This window comes from Scomber scombrus, chromosome 4 (genome assembly GCF_963691925.1).
Source record: "Scomber scombrus chromosome 4, fScoSco1.1, whole genome shotgun sequence".
NCBI lineage: Eukaryota > Metazoa > Chordata > Actinopteri > Scombriformes > Scombridae > Scomber > Scomber scombrus.
The window spans coordinates 20564991-20591787 of NC_084973.1; the positions used below are offsets into that span (position 1 = coordinate 20564991).

A 26797-nucleotide genomic window follows, 5' to 3' on the forward strand; every position below is an offset into this window, starting at 1 on the left:
CAGTCACCTCATTTCTGTTTTAAAGGTTTTGTTGGGAAATTCAAGTTTTTTTTTTAGATGTGGGAGTAAAGCTCTGGGGAAATGTGACTGTTGGTCTGCAATATGAATTCTGCCAAGAACATTAAACTTTGTAGATTCTCCTTCATTTTGGTACAACATGTGACAATTTTGGACAAAAATCCAAAGCCACCTACACCTTGATAATGCAGTTTTATCACCAACATAGATCAGAGTAATGTTTAAAGAAAAATAGGCCTGGCTATTTTTTATTATTATTTAAATGTTAGATACGGCTGACTTTTTAGTATGTTTGACATTATTAATTTCTTCTTTTTTTTTACTATATAATCCTCTAAAGTATAGATATGTCTGAATAAAATAATAACTCAGGTAGAGTCATTCCAGGTTGTGATTGTGATTGTCTTTTGTCAAATAAAGAGTGAAAATTCATCAGCTGTGCACAAAAATACAAATGGACAAACAGCATAGACAGCACACATAGAAGAACATGCTTCATTCATGCAACTTGCAAATGCAGCAGCGTGATAATTAATTATCCCATGTCGCGTGTTAGGTTTCACATATACCAGCTGAAAATAAATGGCATCCATGATTTGTGCTCACAGGGCAGAGAGAAAAAAGAGAGGAAGGAAGAAAGTCCTGCGGGAAGGAGGGTTTTTCGCATGGGCATGTCATCATGGAGTCCAACTGATAATTATAATCACTTAGTCTCTGTCCCTCTCTCATTCTCCCCTCTGTCTCTCTCTGCAGCATCATGGCTGTTTCACCACCCTCCTCCAAACTCCTGATCTTACTCATCATTTCCTCCCTGGACTGGGTTTCCACTCCAGGATCAGCGTTTATCACGGACTGGGACCACATGACATCATCAGGTAGGTTACTGTTGTTTTAGTGCTTTGTGTCAGGTCAAATAAGCAGGAGAAATACAGTAATGTGAGTCGCCATCAGATCTAAAATCAGTCTTCAGACAGTTTATTCATGTCTCTACTTGCAGCTCATCAAACATTAACAAATGTGTTTCAGCTGTTGACACTTGTTATCACATCTTATGTCAGACATCAGTTGCAGAATACTGTGTTTGCTCAGATACATGTGGAAAGGTTCAGTGTTGAGCAAACGCTGCACTTTCCTGGTTTGGCCTGTCAAACAGGCTGGTGATCAATGGAGCTAGGGTAAATACCTGGTTAGGGCTTCTCTGTCAAAGTCCAGGGACAGGATGATGCAGGATGTTCAGCCAGCTAATCCAGCTATCACTGAACCATTTGAAATAATTAGGTGAAAGAATGCTGTGGCTGAGAAAACAGGCCAAACTTCAATTTTCATATAATTTACCATTGAACCACTAAAATCCCTGAAATAATAGGTGGCCAGGATAGGAATTTCAAAATCAACTATAGTGTCTTTTACTGAATAATTTCCACAATTGATGCTCAGAGTCACAATCACAAAATTGAGTAGCCATGTGATGAACTGGCATCTTCTCTAATGGTTGAAGCCACTGCAGCTGGAATTAGGTGAAAGTGTGCAGCCCTGCAAGCTTAGCTTGGGCCAAGAAGATTCTTGTTTATTTAAAGTCTACCTCTGCTTAAACAGTATGTGATTAAAATAAATCTTCACAGTCAAAATATAACAACTCTCAAGATTGGATCAATTCTGTTGTTAAAGTGGCAAAATGTGTAGATAAGCCACAGCTGTTAAAACCTTTGTACATTGGTCTAGTTAAGTTTCCAGAAAGTTATATGAGAATTGACTACTATTTAAAATATCTGACACATGTATTGTGGATATTTTATTTTTATTTTCATAGGCACAAACATGTTTGAAAACTGTATTTATTTATAACAAATTGTAATGGTGGTAAATCTGGCTATGATTTTTTTTTCTGTGTGTATATTGTTGGTTTTGGTTAAAAAAAAAAAAAGAAAAGAAAAGTAGCTGATTTACTATGGACATAAATAACATATTGTATACTAGTGCTGAAACAGGTAATTGATTATTTGATTGGTAGGGAATTCATTATATGATTCTCTACCAATATGGCTATCGTGATACTTGATGAATCATTTAAGTTATTTATCAAATGAACATATTTTAAAGTGTTGAGTAGTTCGATGTTGTTTGGCTGTTCTTTTTTTGACCATCTTGGCTCAGCGTCACTCAGTTCCAGTTGGAGGAACGTTCAATTTGCATGCAAGTAATTGCACTGATAACAGTTGGCAACACAATAAACACTGTCCTTGAATCTTGGCATGCCTCTGTCTTGCCAGTATATTCATAGGTGCATGTGCTCATTGCCATTAAGAAGTGAGCCACAAAGAATGAGACAGAGACCTGAGAAATCGCCAAACCTAATGTGATAGGGGCATTGATAGAAGCCATATTCAAAAAGATACACTGGGTACCTGCACATACACCTGGTATTTATATGTTTTTTCATAGTGCTCTATTTGCATTGGTACTGCCTTTTATTCATGTTGATTAGTTTTAGAGCACATAAATGGCAGGTCAGATGCTGTTTGTGTGATTACAGAAAGCTGTGACATGACTGAAATGTCATTTAAGTTATTAATAGCATTCTAACAAGCTCCTTCATATTTTTTACAACTTAAATACTGACAACGTATTTCATGCACCTGACATTTAATGCACATTTTTCTGGTTTAGGGGTTTAAATGTTAGTTTTATTGTTAATGTATGGATCTGTGCACACTCAATTTAAAGAATGTGTGTATAAGTGTGAAGTCAGACAGAGTTTTATTTCCTTAATCAGTACACACCTTTACATGTGGATGGCCAAGCAACCATGTGGTCCTTCTGTCATATTTCATGGCATCCTGCATAATGAACCAATATCTATTTCAGTCAAATAAATTGCTGTGTTACAAGGTGCTTCGTTCTTTGTAAAAAAAAAATGGGTTGAAATATTAATGCTGGCTTCCACTGCACAATGCCAACTCATCTCTTCTTCCTTTGCCAAGTAAAGACCAAATCCACACCCTTCTTTAGCTGTTTTTTGGTGGAACTTTTCTTAAAGAGGAATGTTGCCATCAATAAAAAAATGTTGAATGTCGAAGACTCATACTCGGATCCAAAGATTTTTTTTTTTTTTTTTATAGTTTTGGAAAAAATGATCTATGGTGCAATCTACCATTTCAGGGAAGTCCAAAGTTGAATAGCGAGTTGGTTAATCCTAGTACTGAGAAAAATAATACCTCAGTGGGCTGATGTGGCACCAAACTGAAAGCATTGCTTCAATTATCATGTACTATGAACATATTGTTCTCCCTGCTCTATGCTGTTTTGAATTAACACAGTTTGACCCTTCCAAACTAAAATAATTCTGGATCCAATGCTGTTACCAAATCAGCCAAAACAGATTTTGGTTGTAAATCAGGCCATCATGTTTACATTTGGAGAGCCTGTTAAACCAAAAGCTAGAGTATATGTAGTATTTCCATTTGGATTAAGTGATTATTGACCATGCTGTTATCCTGATAAAAAAATGGATTACTATAATTGGTTTTGGCAGAGCATCAGATCTTTTATTGCCATTCCTTTCTGTCATGCTTTTGAAATGCAGTCAGTATTCGGTAGAGGAAGCAAGCACATTTTTTTGTTTTTTTGATTACTGATGCCGTCCAGATTAGATACAGCCACAGAGATGTGATAATATACTAGAGCAGCACCCTGCGTTATGTGCTGATATTTATAAATTCGGAGCAGTCAATATACATGATACTGATATTGTAGATGTAATTTGATAATATTCAAATGTAAAACTGTACTGTAAATTAATTAGTAAAACCGCAGAGAGTCTTGATCTCAATGTCTTTGCCCTTAGGTGTTTTAACCCCATCTAACTTTGTGTTTGTTCACAAACTGTAACAGATGTCTTTATCTTTGCGGGTTTACATTACCATTCCGATAAGCTCTCAGACAACCGCTGATAACCATTTGAGGTCAAAACATCCAACATTCTGACTCGTTCACCTCCTGCATTCGCTGAAATGATTTCCAGCTAGCACTGGTCTTCCTCAACAACCATTAAAACATCTGTAAACACAAAGCAGCCACTGATAGCATGAGTAAACACACACACAGCCTGTGCCTTTCTCAAGCTTGCCACTGTATAACCTGCGATCCTGAGACCTGCTTTCTCCACTTTGTTTTTACACTGTCATTTTACCCACCACACCCTCTCATTAGCATGTACGATGCAGAAATGATTAAATCGTATGGAGTAGGTCAGTGACCAACGTTGTGCTTTTAGGTTGTTTTAAAAAAACATTTTGTTGTTCAATTTGGCGAAACAAGAGGCTTCTTGGAATTCTGTGGATTATACTGTTTCTGTAAAATGTTTTAGTATCTGTTGTCGAGCCAGCCACATAACAAGCTGAGAGGAGACGTTTGGAGAAGCTCCTGTATATTTAAAGGCTTACCAGAATGATTATAGCTAGTGGTAGTCGTTTGTCTTTATCTGTCCTCACACACACACACACACACACACACACACACACACACACACACACACACACACATGCACGCACACACACACACACACACAGACACACTTTCTTTTCCTTCCCCTAAACCTTCCCTAAGCGTCTGCCTGTGTGTCCCAGGAGGACTTGCTCCACAGGCCCGTACATTGATCCTTTTGAGTGAGGCTGTGTTCTTGGCCACAAAGGTGGTAGCCAGTGGTAACCGTGCAGAGGTTTGGTCTGCCTGGCTTGTACACACAATCTACAGTTTCATCTGCTTCAAAGACAAGCAATGGGTGTGTTTGCTCTGAGCATCAAAGTTGGGGCCATGTCTTGGATATGCTGTCTGAGGTTACACACAAAATAGGAAGGAAAAAGCACGAGAGAAGGATGCATATTGTAAATGGGAGAGGGAGAGTACATGGTTAGACGATGGAGACATTCTCCATAATCGAAGGATCAGTGTAAAGAAACCTAACCTAACTGTCATATCCTGAGTTTAAAGGTTCCCTGTTTTGTTTGCCTTGTTCACATGCATGAACATGCACATGGGTGACATACATCTCTATTAAAGGTTTCACACTAGTCCACTGATCTGTACAGGTGGAAGTAATGTGCCAAGAAATGCAAAAATGCAGTAACAACAAAGGTAGGGAAGAAGATGACTGCAAGTAAGGTAACATAGATGTAAACAAACTTGTAAAAAAAATTAGCTTTGTTATACAAGGAAGAAAATGAATTTGACATGTTTGTAAGACCTCAAGGACATGTACAATGAATTCTGGTGAATAACACTGAATGTAAACTTTTAATAAAGGTGTTTTTTTTTCAGAAGGCATATTTTTTTCAGATGTTCACCATATGTATTTAAAGAAAAATAAGTAGTTTGTATAAGATTTCTGTCAATTTGGTTACACAAATATTGAGTGCACTCTCATGTCGGTATTGCTCTGCCTCAAGGTAACAAAATCTGTCTACCAGAATCTCTAAAGCTCACGTAATATTTGTGTTTGTTTTATCCCTACAAAAATGTGTAAAAACTAAATTTTCCATTTTGGAGGGGGGGGGGGGTTTCAATGTCCAAATACAATTTATTGGACAGGAGGAGTAAGTGGGGATTCATATTGAAAACCACCCTGAATTAAAAGTGATGGTACTGTACTTGTCTAAATATACAGTATGTGTATTATGTTGTGTTACTGCTGGAAGCAACATAGTGGAGTCAAACCACACCTATGATTTGCAGAGCAAAACTTATTGCAAACAAAGAAAACTAAAGTCAACATAAGACACAGAAAGTGGTGGCTGGCAGCAGAGCTGCTGAAACTGGCTGCAATGTGAGAGAGAGTGGGTGGAGTTTGAGAGGGTTTTTAAAGGCCAGCCAGCGGGTGCCAGAAATCAGGGATCATGGATGGAGGAGTTCCAGGTTACCTGAGGAAACACAACACAGTGCAGAATTGGACATAACAGTTGGGGTCACTTTTGTCCACCTGTGTTAAGTTTCACAAATAAAAAAGATGCTAGTGGAAAAGCAGCTAGTCGGGAGTGACATCAGTACTTGGCTCTCTTTAGGAGCACAGTTTAGACTGACATTACTTAAGTAGAGAGGGTTTTGTTGATTTATGTAGTTGGATACAGGGCCATTCAGTCAGGGGCTGAATTTAACATGTCGCCCCATGTCCCATGTGAAAACAGATGACAATCTGCTGTAGTGTGGAGGGCGACATAGTGGAATAAGAAAGACAAGAAACACAGAGGGAGAGAAGTAATGTCTAAACACATAGTATGTGTGCTATGCTGTACGCCAGACTGGACTGCTCATCTATATTTACTTTCACTTCAATATAATATGACATAACTAAGCCAATACAGTGAGCTGTAATGGCATTAGAGGAGATTAACATCATTAGTTGAGGCTAATAAATTGCTGGGACTAGAGTAAGCTGACTGGGTCAATGCATGGTTAAACACACCAGATTGTGTCTGTGAAACTTCAAAGCTTTGAACACTGATCAGAATCATGATGGTCCGATGAAACAAGAAGTTGTCATCCTGTGGTCCAAAAAAAAAAAGAAACATAGGCTCTGTTATGTGACTGGGAGGAAAGGCCGGGCATATTCAAGGAATTGGACAATGGCACTTTGATATGCTTTGTTTTTGTTTTGGAGGTGTAAGTTCAGAGTGTGTATGTATTTGTGTGTGTCTGTGCACTTATGTGCAAAACTGCATGTGCACATTGGACGTTATTTATATCACCTGTTTACATTCCCTTATTTGTATCTTGTTGCAGTCTCTCACCTTTCTCCCCCTCTCTTCTGCCCCACTTCTAGCCCTTTCTGGCTCTATCAAATGCCACATGACCTGCAGACTCAAACACAAAATGAAGGTTTTAATTTTCCTGCTTCACTGAAATGAAATGTATAACTATAGAAGAAGTATGGAGGCAGCTTTAAATCAGGAAATGCCTGTATTCATTTTCAGATTTTGTCCCTTGCCGCTTCTTATCCATATTCTCATCTTCTTGTTCTTTCTTTTCCTCATCATCCAAGACATGTCGCCTGTGGAAGACAAATGATGCCGTCTGCTGCACATGCATTAACGCTTCAGCTGGTGTGTGCTGGACAATGTGTATGTGTGTGTGTGCAGTGTGTCTGTGTGTGTATGGTCTGTAGTGCAGGGATATAATGTAGGACTTGGCATGTGCAGACTGACAGGCAGTTTTACTCACAGTACAGTGTCAGTGTGGGCCACCAGTTTCTCCATTTTAAGATTACGTACAAGATTTACCATAAGAAGATAAGATTCAAACATAACTTAACATTTTCGCTTCCTGTTAGGGTAAAATTTGAGGCTTGCAGTGGCAATTCAGCTCTGAGTGTTTTTGTAATTGTGTTTATGCAGTCACTCGAAAGCAGAATATGAGCTATGTGGGTAAAGAGACCTGGGACAACTGGTTCCAGTGGTCAGCAGCCATGCATGTGTTCTCTTCAAGCATAGGGCAATCAAATCAATTACCTGCTAATACCACACTCAGAGTCATATAGTGGTGTGTGTGTGTGTGTGTGTGTGTGTGTGTGTGTGTGTGTGTGTGTGTGTGTGTGTGTGTGTGTGTGTGTTTTGTGTTATTATGGACTGCATGGTAAGAAAGTAAGAGATAAGGCTCCCTGGGACATGCATAGTCCCAAAGTGGACTGATAGATGCTTTGAAAATAAATGTGTACCAAAGTGCTTTGTGATCAGGAAAAACAACTGTAAAAGAACACAACATGTAAAATATTTTCTTCATATCCACACAGCACATCAGCAGCAACATTCTGTTGTAATTGTAGAAAGGAAATACCAGTCTGAGAGTAACAGTAGTCAAGTCTATATGATATTACTGCATCTTTCTCCAGATCAATTGGAGGTAGAAATGACCTAATTTTACATAGTAATAATTTTTACTGTAGTTAAAAAGAAAGAAACTATATAAGACAACAAAAAATGACATTTTCAGAATTTATAGTGCCATTTTAGTCGGACTTTTTTTATTATTATTATTTTTTTTAAGTGGAATGGTTATAACGAATCCTGCTGGTTAATATCCACATCTTTGAAACTCTCACTCTCATTCTCACAGGCTTTAGCACATAAAACCGGTTGAGTACCTCTTTAAGTTTCACCTGTATAGCAATGAGAACTAATGTACCTCAGTAATTGTTCATGGTGGTTGCACATGTAAAGAAAACAGTTACACGTCCAACATTGAACCCTGAGGCACACCACATGGAATAATGATCTCCTACCTCTTCTGTAGCAGAACCAGATTTAAACACAATATCTGATAATAAGCTAATTAGCACATTTCACTTTCACTTTTTTTCCTTCACTTTTTTTATTTTTTTTAAACAAATTTTCAAGCTGCCAGTTCAGTTTCGCAGGAGCAAAAAGGGCAAGGCATGGGAGTATATGTATAGTGTGATTATATAACACAAAGGATTTATGGGTATATGATGTGTATAGTTTGAGAGGGTATGAAATGAATTTCAGAATTCTCTCATTGCAGCACTTTACCTCTTTAGAAATGTGTGCTTTTGGAGCCTTATTGCATATATGATCTTCTCCATCATACAGTTTCCATACAATGCTTTTTTAACAGCATTTCTGTTTTGCTGCCAAAAATGTAATGTTGGTGAACAGCTTTGATTGTATTCCATTATAACCCATAAAACACACATTCTCTCTCCCTGTCTCTGTCTTTCTCTCTTCCTCCTCCGTCTTTCCTCTCATCTCCTCTCTTTTGAAGCGTTATTAACCTCAACACTGACTTAAATCTGCAAATGAGCTGGTAAAGGTGGTAATTTATAGCGTCATAGCCTCATTTCCCTCGTTCATGACCATCAACCATTTCACAATATGGTAACTGATAAAACCTGGTCGCACCTTTCTCGCTCTCTTTGTAGTGCTCTTTGCCAGCAGGCGTAGAGGAAGGGGAAAGAGTGCTTTATTTAGGCTTTTTAGTGGATTTTGAACCCTAATGGCTAAAGCTGACATTGGGGTAGTTAAGTGGTTTCCTAGCTCCTCTGTATGGACTGCTGAAGACAGGACGTGAAGCTAAGAGCTGTTTATCCATCTTGGCTGAACACACAGCCCAAACACACACACACACACACACACACACACACACACACACACACACACACACACACACACACACAATTAGGTTTCTTCTTCTAGCCGAAGGCTTTCAACCGCTGATTACCTAATGGCAGCTGGCAGGTACAGGCAGGATTTAGCTTCCCATGACTGAAACTCTGTGATTGATATATATTAATAAGTATGAAAAATGGGGTGAAAGCCACAACAAAATTACCAGGCAATGCATGTCAGGTAATCAAAGTCTAGCTGTCAAGATGTTGCCCTCTGGCTTATGAGCCAGTTAAAACTTGTAACAAATCTTTTGTGCTCTCTGCAACTGACAGTATGGTGAGAAAGTTATTTTTTGAGAGCAAGTGCAGTATGTGATGAAGCACATCTATACAGCAAGTTCTCTATCTCAGAGAAGAGGGTTAAGAAAAGAAAAATGACAATCAGCATTGGAGTGAGTGAGTGAGAATTAAGTGAGAATGTGAGTCTCTCCAGGTGTGCTGTACAACATTTCACCTCTGACACACTTTAGATTCAACTACCATCCTAGCCGTGTTCAAAAATACAAACAGCTTTTTTTTTTTTTTTAAATATCTGTAACCTTTCACCTTTACCAGCAGGTCTGCATTCTTCATAAAGGGGTTAATTTTCTTAACTCCGACTGCAACAGCAGTGGTAAGATGACATTCAGAAATAAAGTTGGTCTTGTTATGTAAGCAATTATATATGAACAACATTTACATTTGACTTTTTGTGCAATCTGTCCTGCAGTAGTTCAAGGCTATCCTTTTGCATCGAGTGTGTGCAGAAAGCTCTTTGATGGTGGCAGCTGGAATTTGTTGGATGGGGGAGGGAGGCAGAGTTGAAATAGCAAAGCTCTGGGAACCATGACAATGTGCAGAAGATGAAGGGTGGGAGGGTGGAAAGGTGGGAAAAGGCAGGGAGGGAGAGAGCTAGAGGCACAACACCAGAGGAATGCAATGAATTATGAGGTTGCACTGGCATCAAACAGAAAGTAAGCAGAGTAATCAAAGTAATGGTCTATACACTTTGTGAATACATGACAAGTATGTGCAAGGGGTTGGGCTTGTTTGTTGAAGGTTTGTTGTGGTGTCTGTGGTTAGAAGTGTATTTATGTTAACTAGCCCTACCTAAGAGAAAGGATGGATTCTGGCCAGGTATGTGCCTGTGTGCATATGCTGAATCGTTTCCATCTATTACAAGTAAGATTTAACAGTTCAGGGATGTGGAGATCATTTTATGTGTATAGTTTATAAACTAGAGACAAAAGTGATAGTGTTCTGCTCCAGTCCAGTCTTTAATTCCTTGCCTCGTGTTGTGAAGCGTGTTTATGTTCTGGGTCTGTGTGTTGGTCTGTGTTTATGCTGCAGCCAGTGACAAGAGAGAGCTGCCAGAGAGCGGGCAGAGCAGAAATCAATGATACCTTCAGCTGCTTATTTATGGTTGCACCAAACCCCAGAACTCTCAACTAGATGAGAAACGGGTATCCAACAGGAGAGGGAGGTGGTGGGGAAATCGGCGATGAGGAGAGACAGGGTGCTGAGGGAGAGGTGGAAAGGGCTGAGTCAGGGCCTTGGGGTGGGGCAGATGAGAATCAACGCGAGATGATATAAAATGTGTATGGATAGATCTATGGGTCATAAAGGGTATGGTGACTGAAATCCAGTGCAACATTACTCCATCCTCCAACAAGTTGTTTTTCTACTCACACGTGCATACACACAACGTTTTACAGGAAGTAGAAGTCAATTATAAATTTACAAAAGCTGCCACCTGCAAGTTAGTCTTATCTCTTGACAAATCGATTTAACTTAATGATGAATATTGACTGTGAAAATGTGTCTGTTGTCTGTGTCAAGTAGCAGCAGTCATAGTTTAAGGAGCAGTGTGGGGGTTTAAAGGTGAAGTGGGGATTTCATCAATATCGTTGCATTGATCAATCTAAAGCCCTGTAGGGTTCATGTAGGTCAAAATGGTGACTGATCACCTTAGTGCAACTTCAGAGTGAGTGAACCTCTTGCTCAGTCTCTAAATTGTTTTCTCTTTCTTTGTGCTTTTCTCACTGTCTTTCAGTTCCCCTTGAACCTCATTTCACAGAGTGCAGATCAAGGGACCAGAAGACATTCCGCTGTTGGTGGAGTCCAGGCAAGTTCCAAAACCTGTCCCACCCTGGAGCACTGAGAGTCTTCTACCTCAAAAAAGAGCCTCACCACCATCTATACCCAGAGAAGTACGAGTTGCTCATTCTTTATTCACGCTTTACATAACCACATACAGTATTGTGTGAATGAATGTGTGATCCCTTTTGTTTATTGTTCTCTCTCGTACTTTTTTGTTTCCCTCCTTCAGCTCTTCCACTGAATGGAAAGAGTGTCCAGAGTATGTCCTTTCAAATAGGGAGTGCTTCTTTGATGTCCACCACACATCTATTTGGATCCCCTATTGCGTGCAGCTGCGCAGTCACGACAACACCACCTATTTTGATGAGAACTGTTTCACCGTGGAGAACATTGGTCAGTTGCAAGTATTTCTTCACATATTATGAATTCTTCAATACATTCAATGACAGAGCACAATGTTTTCCTTAGCGTGTGAACGGTATTGACAGAAGAAGAGTTTTGCAGACTGTTCAGTAAATGTATTCAAACAGAAAGAATCATAAATTCATAAAAAATAAACATTATTGCGAGTATACAAGATTACCTGCATAAGGTTTCCAGGAATGGGCACTTGCTGCTGCATATAGGCTAAACCAGCAAATGTCATATGCTTGTCATAATCACAGCAAGTGTCAGACAGATGCAAAGTGTTCACATGGTAAATGTTTTGATGTCTGTCAAACGTTATCTCACCAGGGCTGTAGGAGATGCTAATATATACTGTATTATCACATAGCAATGTCATGTGTTTCTCAATGCAGAAACATTTGTTTATTAGCCATCTTCTAGTCTTCATGTATACATATCTGCATATCTTTTTTTATCTTAATAATTGAGCCTGTAAATCCTAATGTTTTGGTGGTTTCCCTGACTCTATCTCTAGAAGAAATATCAAATTGTACTTGCACTTTTCATGACATTTATTTAACATATTCATACTTTTGAGAGGATGAGCCCTTTCTATTGTGAACACCATGAGTGTTGCTCCTTTTTTCTTGTGACCGCATTAGGCCCAATTGTGAACTCTGTACACAAAATATGTTGTAATGAAGTTGACAGATTGCCATACAATCTGGTGCAGGAATATCCACATTTAATTTTAGTAACATCCACGCCTTTCTTATAGCAATACCATTAGGCACATTCTTTATTTAACCCCACCACTGGTAACACTGTCAATATGGCATAGTCCTATTTATGTTGTTCATTTCATTCAACACTTTATTTTAATCAATTCACTTTCATTGTATTTTTATCAATTTTAAACATGATTTTTTTTTTTTTAAAGATACTTGCTTGAAAAACCTGCATTAGCTTTCTAAGTTTAGCTCTAGTACATCAAGTACATTATAAACTGACTTGAACATGAACATTTTGTGTGGTTCATGCTGTTTTTATTTGTTACTAAGTGGAGTACATTCAATCAGTCAATTCACAATGTTCAATGATATAAATAGTTGAAAGTGTATTTATTCCCTTCTCCTGGCAGTACGTCCTGACCCCCCAGTGTCTCTAAACTGGACCCTACTGAACATAAGTCCCTCTGGGCTAAGTTATGATGTCATGGCCAACTGGGAGCCGCCACCCTCTGCAGATGTCAGAGATGGCTGGATGCGCATTGAGTATGAAATCCAGTACAGAGAGAGAAATTCCACAAACTGGGAAGCAGTGAGTCTTCAATTCCCCTCACTCCCTCTATGTCTTTTTCTTTTATGTGCAGACACACAGTTACATGTGCTGACAAGTGTACACACCTTCACAAAATGCATCTATGCACATGCACAAGCTAACACAAATGCAAACTCTCATGCACCCTCTTAAAAGAAAATTGTAGGTAGGTCATAGAGCCACAGTGTCGTGTTTCCTTCCCCCTCCCCCTGCAACTCCTGTGGCGAAAAAGCAGTGTAGCTTTGTTGACAAGGCAGTGGAAGCCAGAGCAAGGCCCTCTGGGAAAACACAAGCTCTCTGAAGGAAGCAGAGGGAGGGATCTGTAGGTCAGGGGTCATGAGACCTTGTACAGGCTCATATTCATTACCGCCTGGCCAGCTTGTCTGACAAATGAAGCCTTGAAAGCTGTTTTAGTCCTCCATTATAACAGTATGTACTCCGTCTAATGATTCTTATCTGTCAACAATTGCATCTTTGAAAAGGTCATAGTTATAAGTACCAGAAATAAACATAGACCTGCATAAATCTGCATCGTTTTCTGATTAATTAAGACATAGCAAAATAGTTTTTTGACAGTTTTATACAATTCATTCTCAAAATTCTCACAACTTCACTCTCTCTTCTTATCCTTCTCTATCTCTCTGCACTTCAGTTGGAGATGCAGCCGCACACCCAGCAGACAATCTATGGTCTACACAAAGGAAAAGAGTACGAAGTGCACATCCGCTGCAGGATGTACGCCTTCATTAAGTTTGGAGAGTTTAGTGACTCCATCTTCATTCAAGTGACTGAGATTCCCAGTAAAGGTAAGGCACTGTTGCTATGTGCAATTTATATTGGCAAGGTGCATCAATTTTGAACATCCTTAGATATCTTTGTAAGGTCTGTGATAATAATGGGCTCTGTTTCATATTATTTTGTAGAGCCTGCTTTTCCACTCACACTGGTAGTTGTTTTCGGGATTGTGGGCATCCTCATACTCAGTATGCTGATTGTAATCTCTCAGCAGCAAAGGTAAGAACAGACTCTCTCTCTCTGTCTCTCTGTCTCTCTCTCTCTCTCTCTCTCTCTCTCTCTCTCTCTCTCTCTCTCTTCTCTCTCCGTTTATCGCACACACACATTCCTACTGAAGACACTTTTGTGGTATTTACATAAACTTTCATTCATTCCCTGGAAACTTACCATAACCATAACCACTACTTGCCTAAACCTAAACCTTACCCTTACACTAACCTTAACCTTACCATAACTTTAACCACTGGCCCAAAAATCAGAGTTTTACTATTTTACCAATTGGTAAAATTGGCTTTTGTCCCCAATTGTACAAGCTGTCCCCAATCAACTGGTCTTAAATCCCGTTTGTGTCCATGAAAGTGACTTAAATCATACCCCCACACACTCATTCACACACAAATACCCACAACTGTTCCCAGATGATCATCATCACATCCTTCCCCTCTTTTTATCTTTCCAGATTAATGATGATTCTATTGCCACCAGTTCCTGCACCCAAAATTAAAGGCATTGATCCAGAGTTGTTAAAGGTACATTTACCGTATGGCTGTGTTGTTATTCTGGCTTGTCTGTATATGTTTCTGTGTATAGTGAACATACATACTAGACCCCAACCAGTGCATCATCATGGGTGGTTTTAGGTTATCACAGACATATTGGTGTCGATCAGCTTATATGTCAGTCAGCAAGTAACAACAAAAACTGCAGCACTACTGACACTTATACAATTTTGTTAATGCACAGAAAGTGAAATTGCAAACATTGATAATTCAACAATAAGAAGCCAGAGCATGGAAGTGTGCATTGTTTATTCAGTAACATTATTATATAAACTGTTGTGTAACAATGGTTGTGATTACATTTCCATTGCAATGTTGATTAAAAGCAGACATTGCTGGGGGCGTCCATGTGGCTCAGTTGCCAGAGGCGCATTAGGCCACTTAATCATTGCACCGCCCACTGTCCCTCCTAATCACTGCCTGTTTATTGTGTCTTTCAACGCTCAAATAAAAGCAAAACTGTCATAAATAAATTGAAAGCAGGAGGACGACTGAGATATAATAAGACATGAAGAGGGTCGTCAGTTCTCGTCAGGTCCTTATAGGAATAAAATAAATAACAATGCTGCTATTTTGTGATCAGATAAAAGTTAAACACACTTACTTTTAAAGTGAATTTTTCACTCAAATTGCTGTATTAAGACTTTAACTAACACATGTATTTCTGCTATCATGCACACTTAAATAAGAAGGGAAAGCTGGAGGAGCTGAATTTTATCCTGACTGGTGGAGGTATGGGTGGCTTGCCCACTTACGCACCAGATTTCTACCAAGATGAGTCATGGGTGGAGTTCATCGAGGTGGATGCAGAGGATCCAGACTCTGGTGAAAAGGAGGACAACCAGGGCTCAGACACACAGAGGCTCCTGGGTGTGTCCCAGCCTGTCAGCCACCATATGCAGATAGGGTGCTCCAATGCCATCAGGTACTGCACAGATCTCATATACATGCCTTGGTGTCATGCTGCCAGATGGTTCTGCAAATTTGCATTTCATCTCTCTCTTCCTCTCCTTTAGCTTTCCTGACAATGACTCAGGTCGGGCCAGCTGTTATGACCCAGATATGCCAGACCAGGACACCCTAATGCTGATGACCACCCTACTGCCAGGCCAACCTGAGGATAGAGAAGCCTCCCTCAATGTTGCAGAAAGACCTATGGCCTCAGAGAGAGGTGAGAGGCCCCTCATCCACACCCAAACCGGAGGGCCCCAGACTTGGATCAACACAGACTTCTATGCCCAGGTCAGCAATGTTATGCCCTCTGGAGGCGTTGTGCTGTCTCCTGGGCAGCAACTCAGAATCCAGGAGAACACCTCAACCACAGAGGAGGAAACACAGAAGACAGGAAAAGAGAGAAAAGGCAAAGAGGAGACTGATGAAAAGAAGCAGAAGGAGCAGCAGTTTCAGCTGCTGGTAGTTGATCCCGAGGGAAGCGGTTACACCACAGAGAGCAATGCCCGGCAGATCAGCACTCCTCCTAGCTCCTCCATGCCTGACAAGGGCTATCACACCATAGAACCTCAGCCAGTGGAGACCAACCCCGCAGCCACAGCAGAGGATAATCAATCACCCTACATTCTTCCTGACTCTCCCCAGTCCCAGTTCTTTGCCCCTGTTGCAGACTACACAGTGGTACAAGAGGTGGACGGTCAGCACAGTCTGCTGCTCAACCCACCTCCCATCCAGTCTCCCCCTCCCTGCCTGCCTCAGCATCCCCTCAAAGCCCTACCTGCTATGCCTGTAGGATACATCACCCCAGACCTGCTGGGGAACCTCTCACCATGAAGTGACAATGCCATTAGGCCCTTAGGTGTAAGGTTGATTGTCCAGGAAGTCCCCCTGCAGTCACAAAGCCTGTGCCTACCTGATTCCTTGCTGGAAACCAAATAACTTGCAGCACACAGTATGGTTAAGAATGTGCAGGTGTTTTGTTTTCAGAGGGTGCTGAAAAAGACATGTGAAAAGCTGCAAGCTGTATCGCTGACTGTTTTACATCTGCAATTACATCAGTTAATTTGATGCAGACGTAGCCAAAAGTATACATCACAAACCAAATGCACAGTTAGTTCTTTTTTTTCATGCACAAGACAGACAAGGATAATAGGCTGAGACTATGATTATAATGAGTCAATACGCATCAGCTTGCTGCTAACCTGCCTTGGATCTCATTACATCTCTGGCTAACTGTGTTTTAGGGCAATGACAGTGTTAAAGTCTTAATTTTACAGAGAGATGTCAGTGTATGTCAATTGGTAGAAAACAAGCACATTGTAGTCATGTTTTTACTCTGCATTTGTTGATTCCTCTTGCTGGCAGAGGTTTTCCATCAATTAATTGTCACCTAAAAATGCTTGGTGACTTGTTTTGTATTCTTAAACTTCTTAGCTCATCATGTCATCAGTATTTCACAAAAAATATATTTTTATATGAAAGATATTAGCTATCCACCCTAATACACTGCTAAAACACAGCTATGCAGATTCACCTTGCATTCCTGGCTTCATTTTGTTCAGTGGTATACTTTTCATATTCTCATGAAGAAGTGGCCAGAGAGATTATATGATGTCAAGACATTTTGCTCCACAGCTGCAATAGAGTTTAACACAAGAAATACTTTGAACAACACAGTTGCGCACACACTGACATACAAATACATTAACAACAAAGCAGTACCAGAAGAGTCCTTATATATAATTTTGTTATTTTATCTCTTTCACTCCTTGGGAATGTTGACAGGCATTCAAAGATATGAAAGAAATCCCTAACTGAAGTAGAAGCACAGGAGACAAAGGGAAATTGCAACGCAATCTGGAATGCATAGAACATTGCAGGCTGATTATGCATACAAGAGTGTCCCAGAATTTTTCTTTAACCTGGGTTTATTTATTTTTTATTTTTTACATGCATATCAAGAACCTACAGCGCTGAGCAGCTCTAGCAGTAAGGGGAAGATCTCTTCCTGATTCATTTACAGCTAGGAGCTGCTCAGTGCAAACTGTGCAGTAAAGCACCATTAAGTGCCTTGCTCATGGGCACATTAGAGTACATATTTAGCAGAAGGGAAGAGGACACAGACACACAGCTGGCACTTCAGTAAAACCAGGTATTGCATCACATCTTGTAACAGCAACCAAGTCTCACCTTTACAACCAGCACTCACTCATAATCTATCACTTAGACTTAAACTTTAATTTGTAGGCTTGGGAGTTGTATTTGTCTCATGTTGCATTTTTATTGCAGCGACAGCAACTGGAATAAGTTGAAAGAATGTGAAAGTGTGTAATAGCTGTAATTAGCAAACATTTTATACTTATTGTCTGCCAAGTACACAGTGTTAACAAGATGTGCCTATGATTGTGTTATTGGCTTGCCATTTCTGTGCTAATCTATGTTTACATTATTAGGATTTGTGCATTTATGCATTGCTATGTACAGGCAAATACTGCTATGTATAGGTGAATTGGTATAAAGCTCCTCAGTGCAGAGAACACATATTATGTATAATATGCATAATATGCATATACACACAACTACAGAAAAAAAAAACTTGTTTTAACTGATATTAAATTTTACCTTCCTAACATAGCCAAAAAAGTGATTAGCTGAAGATTACCTAAAGCTGCAAGGTTAAACATTTTCTGAGGCCACTAAACCATAACTTGCACATTATTGACCATGACCATAAAAACTGACCATAATTTACAACCCCCGAATTTTCTACTGTCAGCGCTAGTACTGACCTCGAGGTCCAAATTGTGGTATGTCAGGGTGGATAGATATTAAAAAGTTTCTCTCAAACCTGAGTCGCATGTGATACCTAGTTACTTTGTCCCAGTACATTTCATAGAATACCTGAATTTAGGACATTATTTCAGCATAATATGTTACATAATGAATTATTTTCACACATTTACCATATATTGTAAGCTTGGCCTTAGTTAATTGAAAGTGTAAGCTTTAATAATGGCCTGTGGGTGAGAAGATGGCAGAGGAGACTTCTTGTTATGGTTTTATGCTCCTCATATTTTTTCATCCTATAAAATATCACAAAGACAACATGCCTGTGACAAACAGAACCATGGCATACAATAAGCTATCCAAGCTAAGGCTAATTGAGGTTGTGCATTATGCATGCATTGTGATACAAAACATTTAATTTTCATTTCAACAAGTCTGTGATTGAGTCATAAGAATTGTTATTGTATAGCATAAAGGTAGCCTTCAAATGAGCACATCTCATCATAAAAATACTTTATATTGTAAAGGAAATACATCCTGCCTCTGTATTATGTTGTTTGGACTTGTTCTTGAGATAAGCAGGCTGAAAAAGATATAAAGGATCTTTTGTACCAGACAATCCTGAATGAAGAGAGACAAAGAAAGAGCCATAAAAATGTGAATATGATGAATATGTGCCATTTCTCTCTTTCTGTATCTCTCCTTCTCTTGAAAAGCTCGGTGTGTTTTTGTTGCTGCCTAGTGCTGATGATACCAGCAAGTCAATGCTATTGCAGAAATGTCTTAATATATTTACTAGTGCTGTAAAATTACAAGTATATATTTTTATGTAATTAATGTTACTAATCACAATATACTGCTGCTCGGTACATGTATTTTTCCTGCATTCAGCCTTACTGTGGTGAGGAAGGGTCCTTCAAGAGAGTGCAACGATCACTGTATTGTGTATAAGGGTAATGTTTGTTGGTAAAACCTGCAAAATGGATGAAACTGATACCTGAAAAATGGTCTTTGTTAAACTGGAGGATTTGGCACAGTAATCAGTTCAGCTACGAATAGAAACACTAGGATAGTTTTTCCTTAAACTAGAGATGCAATACAGTCGACTGATGATCCCCATGTAACTTTCACACCCATTCAAAGATCCCCAGAAGCTTCTCCGTGTATATGAAGGAAGATAGGATGGGAAAAACACTGTTAAGTTTCTGTTTCAGTTGTACCATGGTGATTGTGAATGTGTGCAAACTGGAATATACATGGAATTATGATATTGAGGAAACATTTTATTTAAAAAAAAGAAGTGTTTTTAAGGTTACAGTGACGAAGAAAAATTAGGAGGTGCTTTTGTTCAAGCTTACAGGTGTTTACTTCATTGTGTCTGCAATGTTTGTTTTTTTTGTTTTGTTTTATTTTGGAGTTTTTTTTGTTTCACAATGAATTCATTTTTAATGTAGTATTAAAGTTTGCAACTGTATTAATGTTACAGACACTTCAGAGCAAGCACTTTGTACACACAGACACACACACACACACACACAGTCACACACACACGCACACATATATATAGTTTATAAGATGTTTAAATAGTGTTCAGATTTTGTATCTCAGACTAAATCAAGTCTATGAATGACCTGTTATAAAACAGTATATGTGTTTTTTTTTATTCAGCACAATAATCGGACGATGAGGAAACATCAATATCAATAAGCTTCAATTTTGTTCTACAGAGTTTATGTTTATAGGATGTATTTTACACTACCAGATTGATAGAATGATGTACTGTAATGGAGTATTTAATATTTGCTAGAAGATTTATGGATAGGAAGAGCAGATAGATGTAGTCTATTATGGAGTCATATAAAGATATAGTCAGAGTGAAGTAGTTATACTGTAAATATACATTCTTACATTTCTCCAGCTATGTGATTTCAACATTTCTTTATTGAAAAGTGTATTGAAAGGGGCTAAAAATGTATAATTTGGTGTTTTAGCCTCCAGCTTCTTGGTTTTGCGTCAGCGCAAGAGAGGCTTTTGTCACTTTTTAAGTCTGGAAATAATCTTGAGTGCTGGAATTTGTGCTGGTTGTGACTCTCTATCAACAAAGAGTTTTCAGCCAGACATTTTTGGCTTTTTGGGAAAATAGTTTTATTCTTGCCTTGAGTACTGCGGTTACAGCCTGTTTTTTATGACAAAGTTCAGTGGCTCCAATCTATATTTCTATCTGTGTGTAATTTATTTCTCTGCTCAGAGTCCTCAGACCACCCCACCACCATATCTGACCGCATTGGAAGGGGCAGCATGAGTAATGTGTGCGCTGTTATTCTCTGACATGTGTCATTCAGACTCATAAAACTGGAAATATTCCACATGTGCAGCTGTTTGTACACGTGCAAACGGCTGCATTGCGGTCACAAGTTTGACAAGCTCAGCTTCATAATTTATCACAATGCATTGGTATCATGAATTAATATGATCTTGTATCAAGTTTTCCTGAACACCCCCTCTTATCTTATATCTTCTGTCGCGGAACCACTGTCCTAGTCTGTTGGCTGCTGTTCTGCTCAAGACCAAGAACTGTTGTAATTTTTGATTATTTGATATTGTTCCCTTCCCATTTAAGCCTTTCTGGTGTTGTATGTGTGATCAATAAGCTTTCAACAAGTTACACAATAAATGTATACAGCATCTTAATTATCCTGTTATCCTGTGCATTTTTAAAAATATATTTTATTATCAGTTGTCTTCAAAATTTAGAAAATGTTGATCCAATGTTTGATTTAAACAAGAATTCCACCATCAGTGTCAGAAAGTAAAACTAATTTAAGCAAATTAGATTGGACTGGGTTATCAAGATTATGTTATTGATATTTCATTTAGAACAGATTTTCATTATTAATTCAATATAAATTGTAACTCTGTTCACAAGATCTTTAACTGACTACCAACTGTTCCATTAACAGTACACCAGCAGCAATACTGCGCAATAAAGGCCAGCTTAGATCAACACTCAGTGAAGAGAAAAATATGTTTATGAAGAAAATGTACAGATCACTGTGGTCTGAGAGTTCAAATACAAATTAATTTGTGTTTGCATGTCTGATAAATAGGAGGGAAAAAAGTAATTATGTGTGTATGTGTGGTAACTGTAGGTTTCAAAATGCATACTTGTTTTTGTGCAACAGAGTTCACAAGTGTGTGATTCTCTCTCGCTGCTGGAGTAAGTGGAGATGAAAGGGCTGCAGAAACAGTTGTGCTTCGGGGGAAAGCATATTGGACAATTAAGACAGAGGCTGTGTACTGCACTGCTCTGTGTGGGGCTGATTGAATCAGAGAGACAGCCACTCACAGCTCTTCGTCTCAGGACATTGCAGGTAATTACCCATAAGTCACTGTTCCCCTGTATTGGATCTTCAGCCCAATTACGCCCACACAAGCAGTCCACCTCGGCCTCATTTATTACCTCCGGTTGCTTGTTGACCTTTTCAGACACACAGTCCGACGGGCAATTCAGATACATTACACTGAGCAGAGGGTGTTGCACTTTAAGTCTTGAAGACAATTTCACAGGTTTTGAGCTTTGCATTGACATCATTACATAAGTGTTAGCAGTGAAAAATGAGCTAAAGATGACTCGTGTTAATGCTTCATGCAAGCATTGCCATTCTAAACATTAACACAAACAAATCATATCTCTCATACATTTCAGATAGCCAGTTTAAATTTGTTTGTTTTTGTGTTTAAATAAACTTCATTAAATAAATACATTTAAAATTGCTCTACAATCTATCAGCAGTTCTGTTAATGCAACATAACAAGAAGTGCATTATCACTGTTTTAAGTGTGTGCATGCATGCATGTGACACACACATAGTTGAGGGAACCCACTGCCATCCCTTTAAGGTCACTTCAGCAAATATTTCAAACTTTAACTAGACAGACGATGAACTTGTTGCTTATGTGTAGGTAAAATCAGGATAGTCTGAACCACTGCATTTGGATTTGTATGTGCTTGTGAGTGGCAGACAGAAATTAGCTAATGTGCATGATCCTTGGAAATGATTAATAAATGTATCAGTTTTAAAAACTTGAAAAAAGTAAGCTTTAAAAAGTCAGTAAGGAGCATAAGGTACATCATTTAATTTGTAAGATACAGTGGCTGTTGATAGTGGTGGTGGTTTATCACATAGACCTCCATCCCCATCTGCTGACAAACATTGAGCAATGCAGTTACATAGCACCCATTACATATATCTCTAAAATAATTTTAGGGAAATGCAGTTTTATCTACTTAACAGAATAAGTGACATAAAGATCTTTGCTAAACTGGAATTAAATGGCATGATGCTGATTCTTCATAATATAAAAAATGCATAGTAGTTGTAGATAATATGACCCCTTTGCTATATTGAAGTTGCATGCATTCAACTCTCAGGCATGTGCAGGACAGTAATCTAAAGTCACTCCACTCAGACATACATCAGACCCACACATACCTAACCTATATGCATTCACTGTCACTTTTAATGTTTCAACTTGATCATCAGTCACAAAAATACACATACAAACAAAAATAGCTCTACCAACTTTATTCCACAGACATGTTCCATGTTTTACAACCTCAACACAATACAGTTCTCTGTGCAAGCATCAGGTGTTCCGGGTGATTATTACCTTCCCACAGAAACCGTCATTAAGTACAGAGTGTATTCCAATAGTCAAACATTGCTTCACTCTCTTTTTTCCTTCTGCCTTTTCTAAACAATCGAGCTTTGTATTTTTTTAAAAGCTAAATTTGTATAAATGTGCAATTTGCAAAAAAAAATGAAATGTGCATGCAGGAAATGATAGAAGATACACCTGAGATATGTTGTGGACTTTATGAACAGGTACAACATAAAATGAAAGTCATTTATTGTAGTTGAAGCCTGTATGTGCTCAAGAACAATTATCAATAGGGTGTCTTACAGACAAACATAACATTGGTATAAACTTTTTTTTAGGTTTGCTCGGACTTTGTCCCATTAAGGGCCAGGGCTTTTACGTTCCCCCCCAACTAAAATCCTTCTGCATATATTTGCTGTTAATTTACTAATTCACACATTCTGATGTAACTGTGTCTTTAGGTATATTCCTATGCATCCTACTCTTCCCTTATAATTACTTTTTTGCATTACTTGCAGTTTTTTTTTTCTATTCACTCAAATATCCTGGGATATTAAACTTTGAATTTTTTAAATGTTTATCATGTTCCTGAACAACCCTCTCCCCTCTCTTCTGCCTGACTTCCTCCCGACGCCACTAGAGCGTAGTTTCTGCGCCTGGATTCATAAAGGATGGAGAGAGCAAAACGGAGACAGCTATTTATGAACATAATCACCATATGCACTCCTGAGAAAGGATGAAAGCAACCACTGACAGACATGGTGAGACAGAAGAAACACAGCATCTCACAATCATTTATTCTTTTAGACACAATGAAATTATTTGTGAATCTGTTGCAGAATGTAACGAGTTTACAAGCTGCCAATGCCCAATTTGGTTGGTGTATTTATCTAGTTTTTCTATATCAGTGTAATGTTGCACTCCACTTATGTTCATCTACACCACACCCATGCGGTCAGTGACTGCCATGCCCTCTCCCAGAGTAATACTTGTTGGTAAAAAGAGCACTTTGCCCCAGTGTTGATAGCTGGTATTAATATGAGGTTGATATCAAAGCCAGCTTACAGCTGCTCTCATCCTCAGCTAACAACACCTGGAGGTCAGGCTCACTTGTCTGGCTGTGGCTGCTGTCAGTGAGCAGTAGGCAGGCGTCACTGTCAGGTCTCCCTGACATTATTGGCTGCATCGCCTATCAGTCCGTGTCACTGTCAGGAGGCGGGCAGTGCCTCATTACAGTGTCAGAGACCAATTGGCTGCTCAATCCCTGCATCACCAAACAGCCTCCGTCAGTGTCAGCATCAGCTGGTCTTAGGAGAGGCATTGTCAGAGCCTGCTGTCCACTGTCAGCTGTGCTTTGACTTTCAGAGAGCCTTTTCATTCACTCAAGGTTTCGGCATTTTAAGGACTCCCTCTGCCTCCTGGGGCATATGGTGTATTTGCACTGCGTGCTGCATCTGGCTAAGATCTAAATGTTGTTGCCTTTGAGATCCCCCACTATCATGCTCATACCCTTGTTGTCCAACACCTTGTTGACTTTGACTTTGTCCATGGTCATGACCATGGTTGTGGTCATGACCATGGCCAACACCACCGTGGTGGTCGCCATGGTGGCCATGGCCATGATCGTGGTGATGCCCATGATTGTGACCATGCCCAGTGTCTTCTTCCACAGCTGGAGCTGCGTCTGCATCAGGTTGTGTGTTTGCTTTGCACTCCTCTGGGATCTCAGTGCTCTGTGGGAAAGTAGCATGGGAGGGGCTTGAACTTGTCTTTTGTGAAGTGTATCAACAACATGCTATCTTAAATTTGTTTAAATTCATGTATGTTTTTGCAGTTATGTGTCGTGCAATATACCTCATGAGCACATTCCCCACATATGCGGCTGCAGTAGGTATCTTTGATCGCACCCTCGATATGGCCTTGACCAATGATGGTATATGGAAGTGAAAGGTGGTGGGTGAGACGGCCACACCTGATGGTAAAGGGATAGAAACGCATGGTGAGATTAAGTATGAATGGAAAATCTAATATACAAAAATAAAAGAAAGGAAAATATGTGATGAATTAACCATACAGATAACAAACCTGTCATAAATGAGAAAGTCATCTTTCTCTCCATTCAGTGTCTGCCAGACATCGGGCTGATGCTCGAGCTGTCTGTAGAGTGTGATGCTCGCAGACAGCCTCTGCTCCAACATGCTGTGCAGTTGCTGTGCTTGCGCCCCCTGGTGGTTAATGACCATGTAGGTCACATCCTTCAGACCCCGACTCTCCAACTTACGGCGCAGGCCGTCCATTCTGCAGAGAGGAAGGAAATATGAAACTACGAGTCTAAAAATGCGTTGTTAAATAACAAGCGCTTTAATAAAGCTTTCATGTGTAATCTGCTTAACAAACAAGTATGAACAAGATGCACTTTCTCACTACTGAACTTGAATAGTTGTATGAGAACAGGATGGACCATCAAATTTATGATGGTACAAAAAATAACTGGCACTGTTAGATATCTAGTACAATTTGTATAACATTTCTTAACAAACCAAGCAGCGTGAATGTCATGCTTTAACAGACATTTACACCTGGTATAGGAGAAGAGGTCAAGTTAGATCCATATTTGGGCATGTACCTGGATGCCTGCACCAAGCAGAACAGTCAGCTGGCCTGTAAAAGGGCCACCACCGTCACCTGTCCCGCGGCCCCCTTCATGGGCTCCACCTCCCCTATGTTCCAGGCTGGCGGCAGCTGACAGCGGGGCCCACCCCCCTCACTCTCTGCCCCGCCTCCATGGAGCAGGCAGAGAGTGAGAATCAGGGTGAGGCACGCCCACATCTCTGGTGTGCCTCCTCACTGCCCCAATCTGTTTATCACAGAGGGAAAAAGTTGTAGGAGGGGGATGTTGGGAACAGGAGTAGCAAGAGTTGAAAGAAGAGCAAGTGGGAGGAGAAAACACCAGAGATTGGTCAAACTCAGTAAATAAAAGTTATATGACTGAACAAAAGGTCAGAGTAGGGTTATCATTTTCATCTTCTCCAATACTGACTGGACTGAATAGCCATATAAAGGAAGCAGTGCAAGAAGTAGAATGAAGGATTTAAAAAGAACATTGTTTGTGCATGTTCATTCTATACAAATGTATACTAATTGATACGAATGCAAACAGCATATAGCCTACAGCACCAGTCAAAACTTTGTATATGTCTTTCCAGTCCCTTGAATGCAAAAGTGGGTCCAAATGTTTGACTGGTATTGTAGTAGAATAGGAAGTAAGCTTGAATGCATGAAGTTAAAAGTCACATTTTCAGTGGTTCAGTGACTGAAAACATTTGTTGAAAGTTTGATGCATTTGCAGAGCACAATGAAAACTGTTCCATTATGATGAGTGGGTTTAAATACCCAGCATTGCAAAATACACTTAGGTACTGTGTTTTAGCTTTTATCCATTTATTTATTTAACTGTAAAATTGAGCACTTTGTTTTCTAGTTATTTATTTTACTGTATATTAATAAGTAACTGGATGAAAATGTAATGAATTTTGCTTACCCTCTGATTGAAAAGTTCACCTCCCTCTGCTCAGATCTGCTCTGCGTTGCTGCAGCTCCTTGAACAAAAACAAGTCTCTTCCGCCACCACTCCACCCTTTTATACTCTGCCTGTTGTTTTCCTATCTGAAAGGAGGACAAAGTTCAGTTGCAGCTGTTTCCTAACTAAAAAGTTACGCTACATGAAAATCCCCTTGTCAACAGTATCCAGAAAAACTTTCTTTTTTTTTTGGAAATGTTTGGTAGCAGCTAGCAGTTTGAGAAATTCCTTTAGGTGTAGTGTAGTGTAAGGAGAGAGTTCTCTCTT

General features: G+C 39.4%; 2 protein-coding genes across 4 annotated transcripts in view; one reads left to right on the forward strand and one right to left on the reverse strand.

The window, feature by feature from the left end:
- The window catches only part of ghra (growth hormone receptor a), a 31228-nt gene extending 10249 nt beyond the window's left edge, over positions 1–20979 (forward strand). The window contains exons 2-10 of the mRNA XM_062417100.1: positions 772–893; positions 11223–11379; positions 11499–11662; positions 12798–12976; positions 13629–13782; positions 13900–13990; positions 14451–14520; positions 15240–15475; positions 15567–20979. Coding sequence (XP_062273084.1) covers positions 776–893; positions 11223–11379; positions 11499–11662; positions 12798–12976; positions 13629–13782; positions 13900–13990; positions 14451–14520; positions 15240–15475; positions 15567–16335 — 1938 coding nt within the window. The 5' untranslated portion in view covers positions 772–775 and the 3' untranslated portion in view covers positions 16336–20979. The remainder of the gene's footprint in view (positions 1–771; positions 894–11222; positions 11380–11498; positions 11663–12797; positions 12977–13628; positions 13783–13899; positions 13991–14450; positions 14521–15239; positions 15476–15566) is intronic.
- A 1880-nt stretch (positions 20980–22859) lies between these two features.
- On the reverse strand, positions 22860–26602 carry selenop (selenoprotein P). Of its 3 annotated transcripts, none has more exons than XM_062417135.1 (5): positions 26492–26602; positions 25577–25807; positions 25036–25248; positions 24805–24922; positions 22860–24683 (listed from the first exon to the last, which is right to left on the reverse strand). In XM_062417135.1, the coding sequence occupies exons 2-5, from the start codon at positions 25777–25779 to the stop codon at positions 24030–24032; spliced, it is 1188 nt and encodes a 395-aa protein (XP_062273119.1). In that variant the 5' UTR covers positions 25780–25807; positions 26492–26602; the 3' UTR covers positions 22860–24029. The 3 variants fall into 3 exon arrangements, with proteins under 3 accessions (XP_062273119.1, XP_062273120.1, XP_062273121.1); XM_062417136.1 differs by having other exon boundaries at positions 24057–24683; XM_062417137.1 differs by having other exon boundaries at positions 24108–24683.
- Positions 26603–26797: the final 195 nt, after the last annotated feature.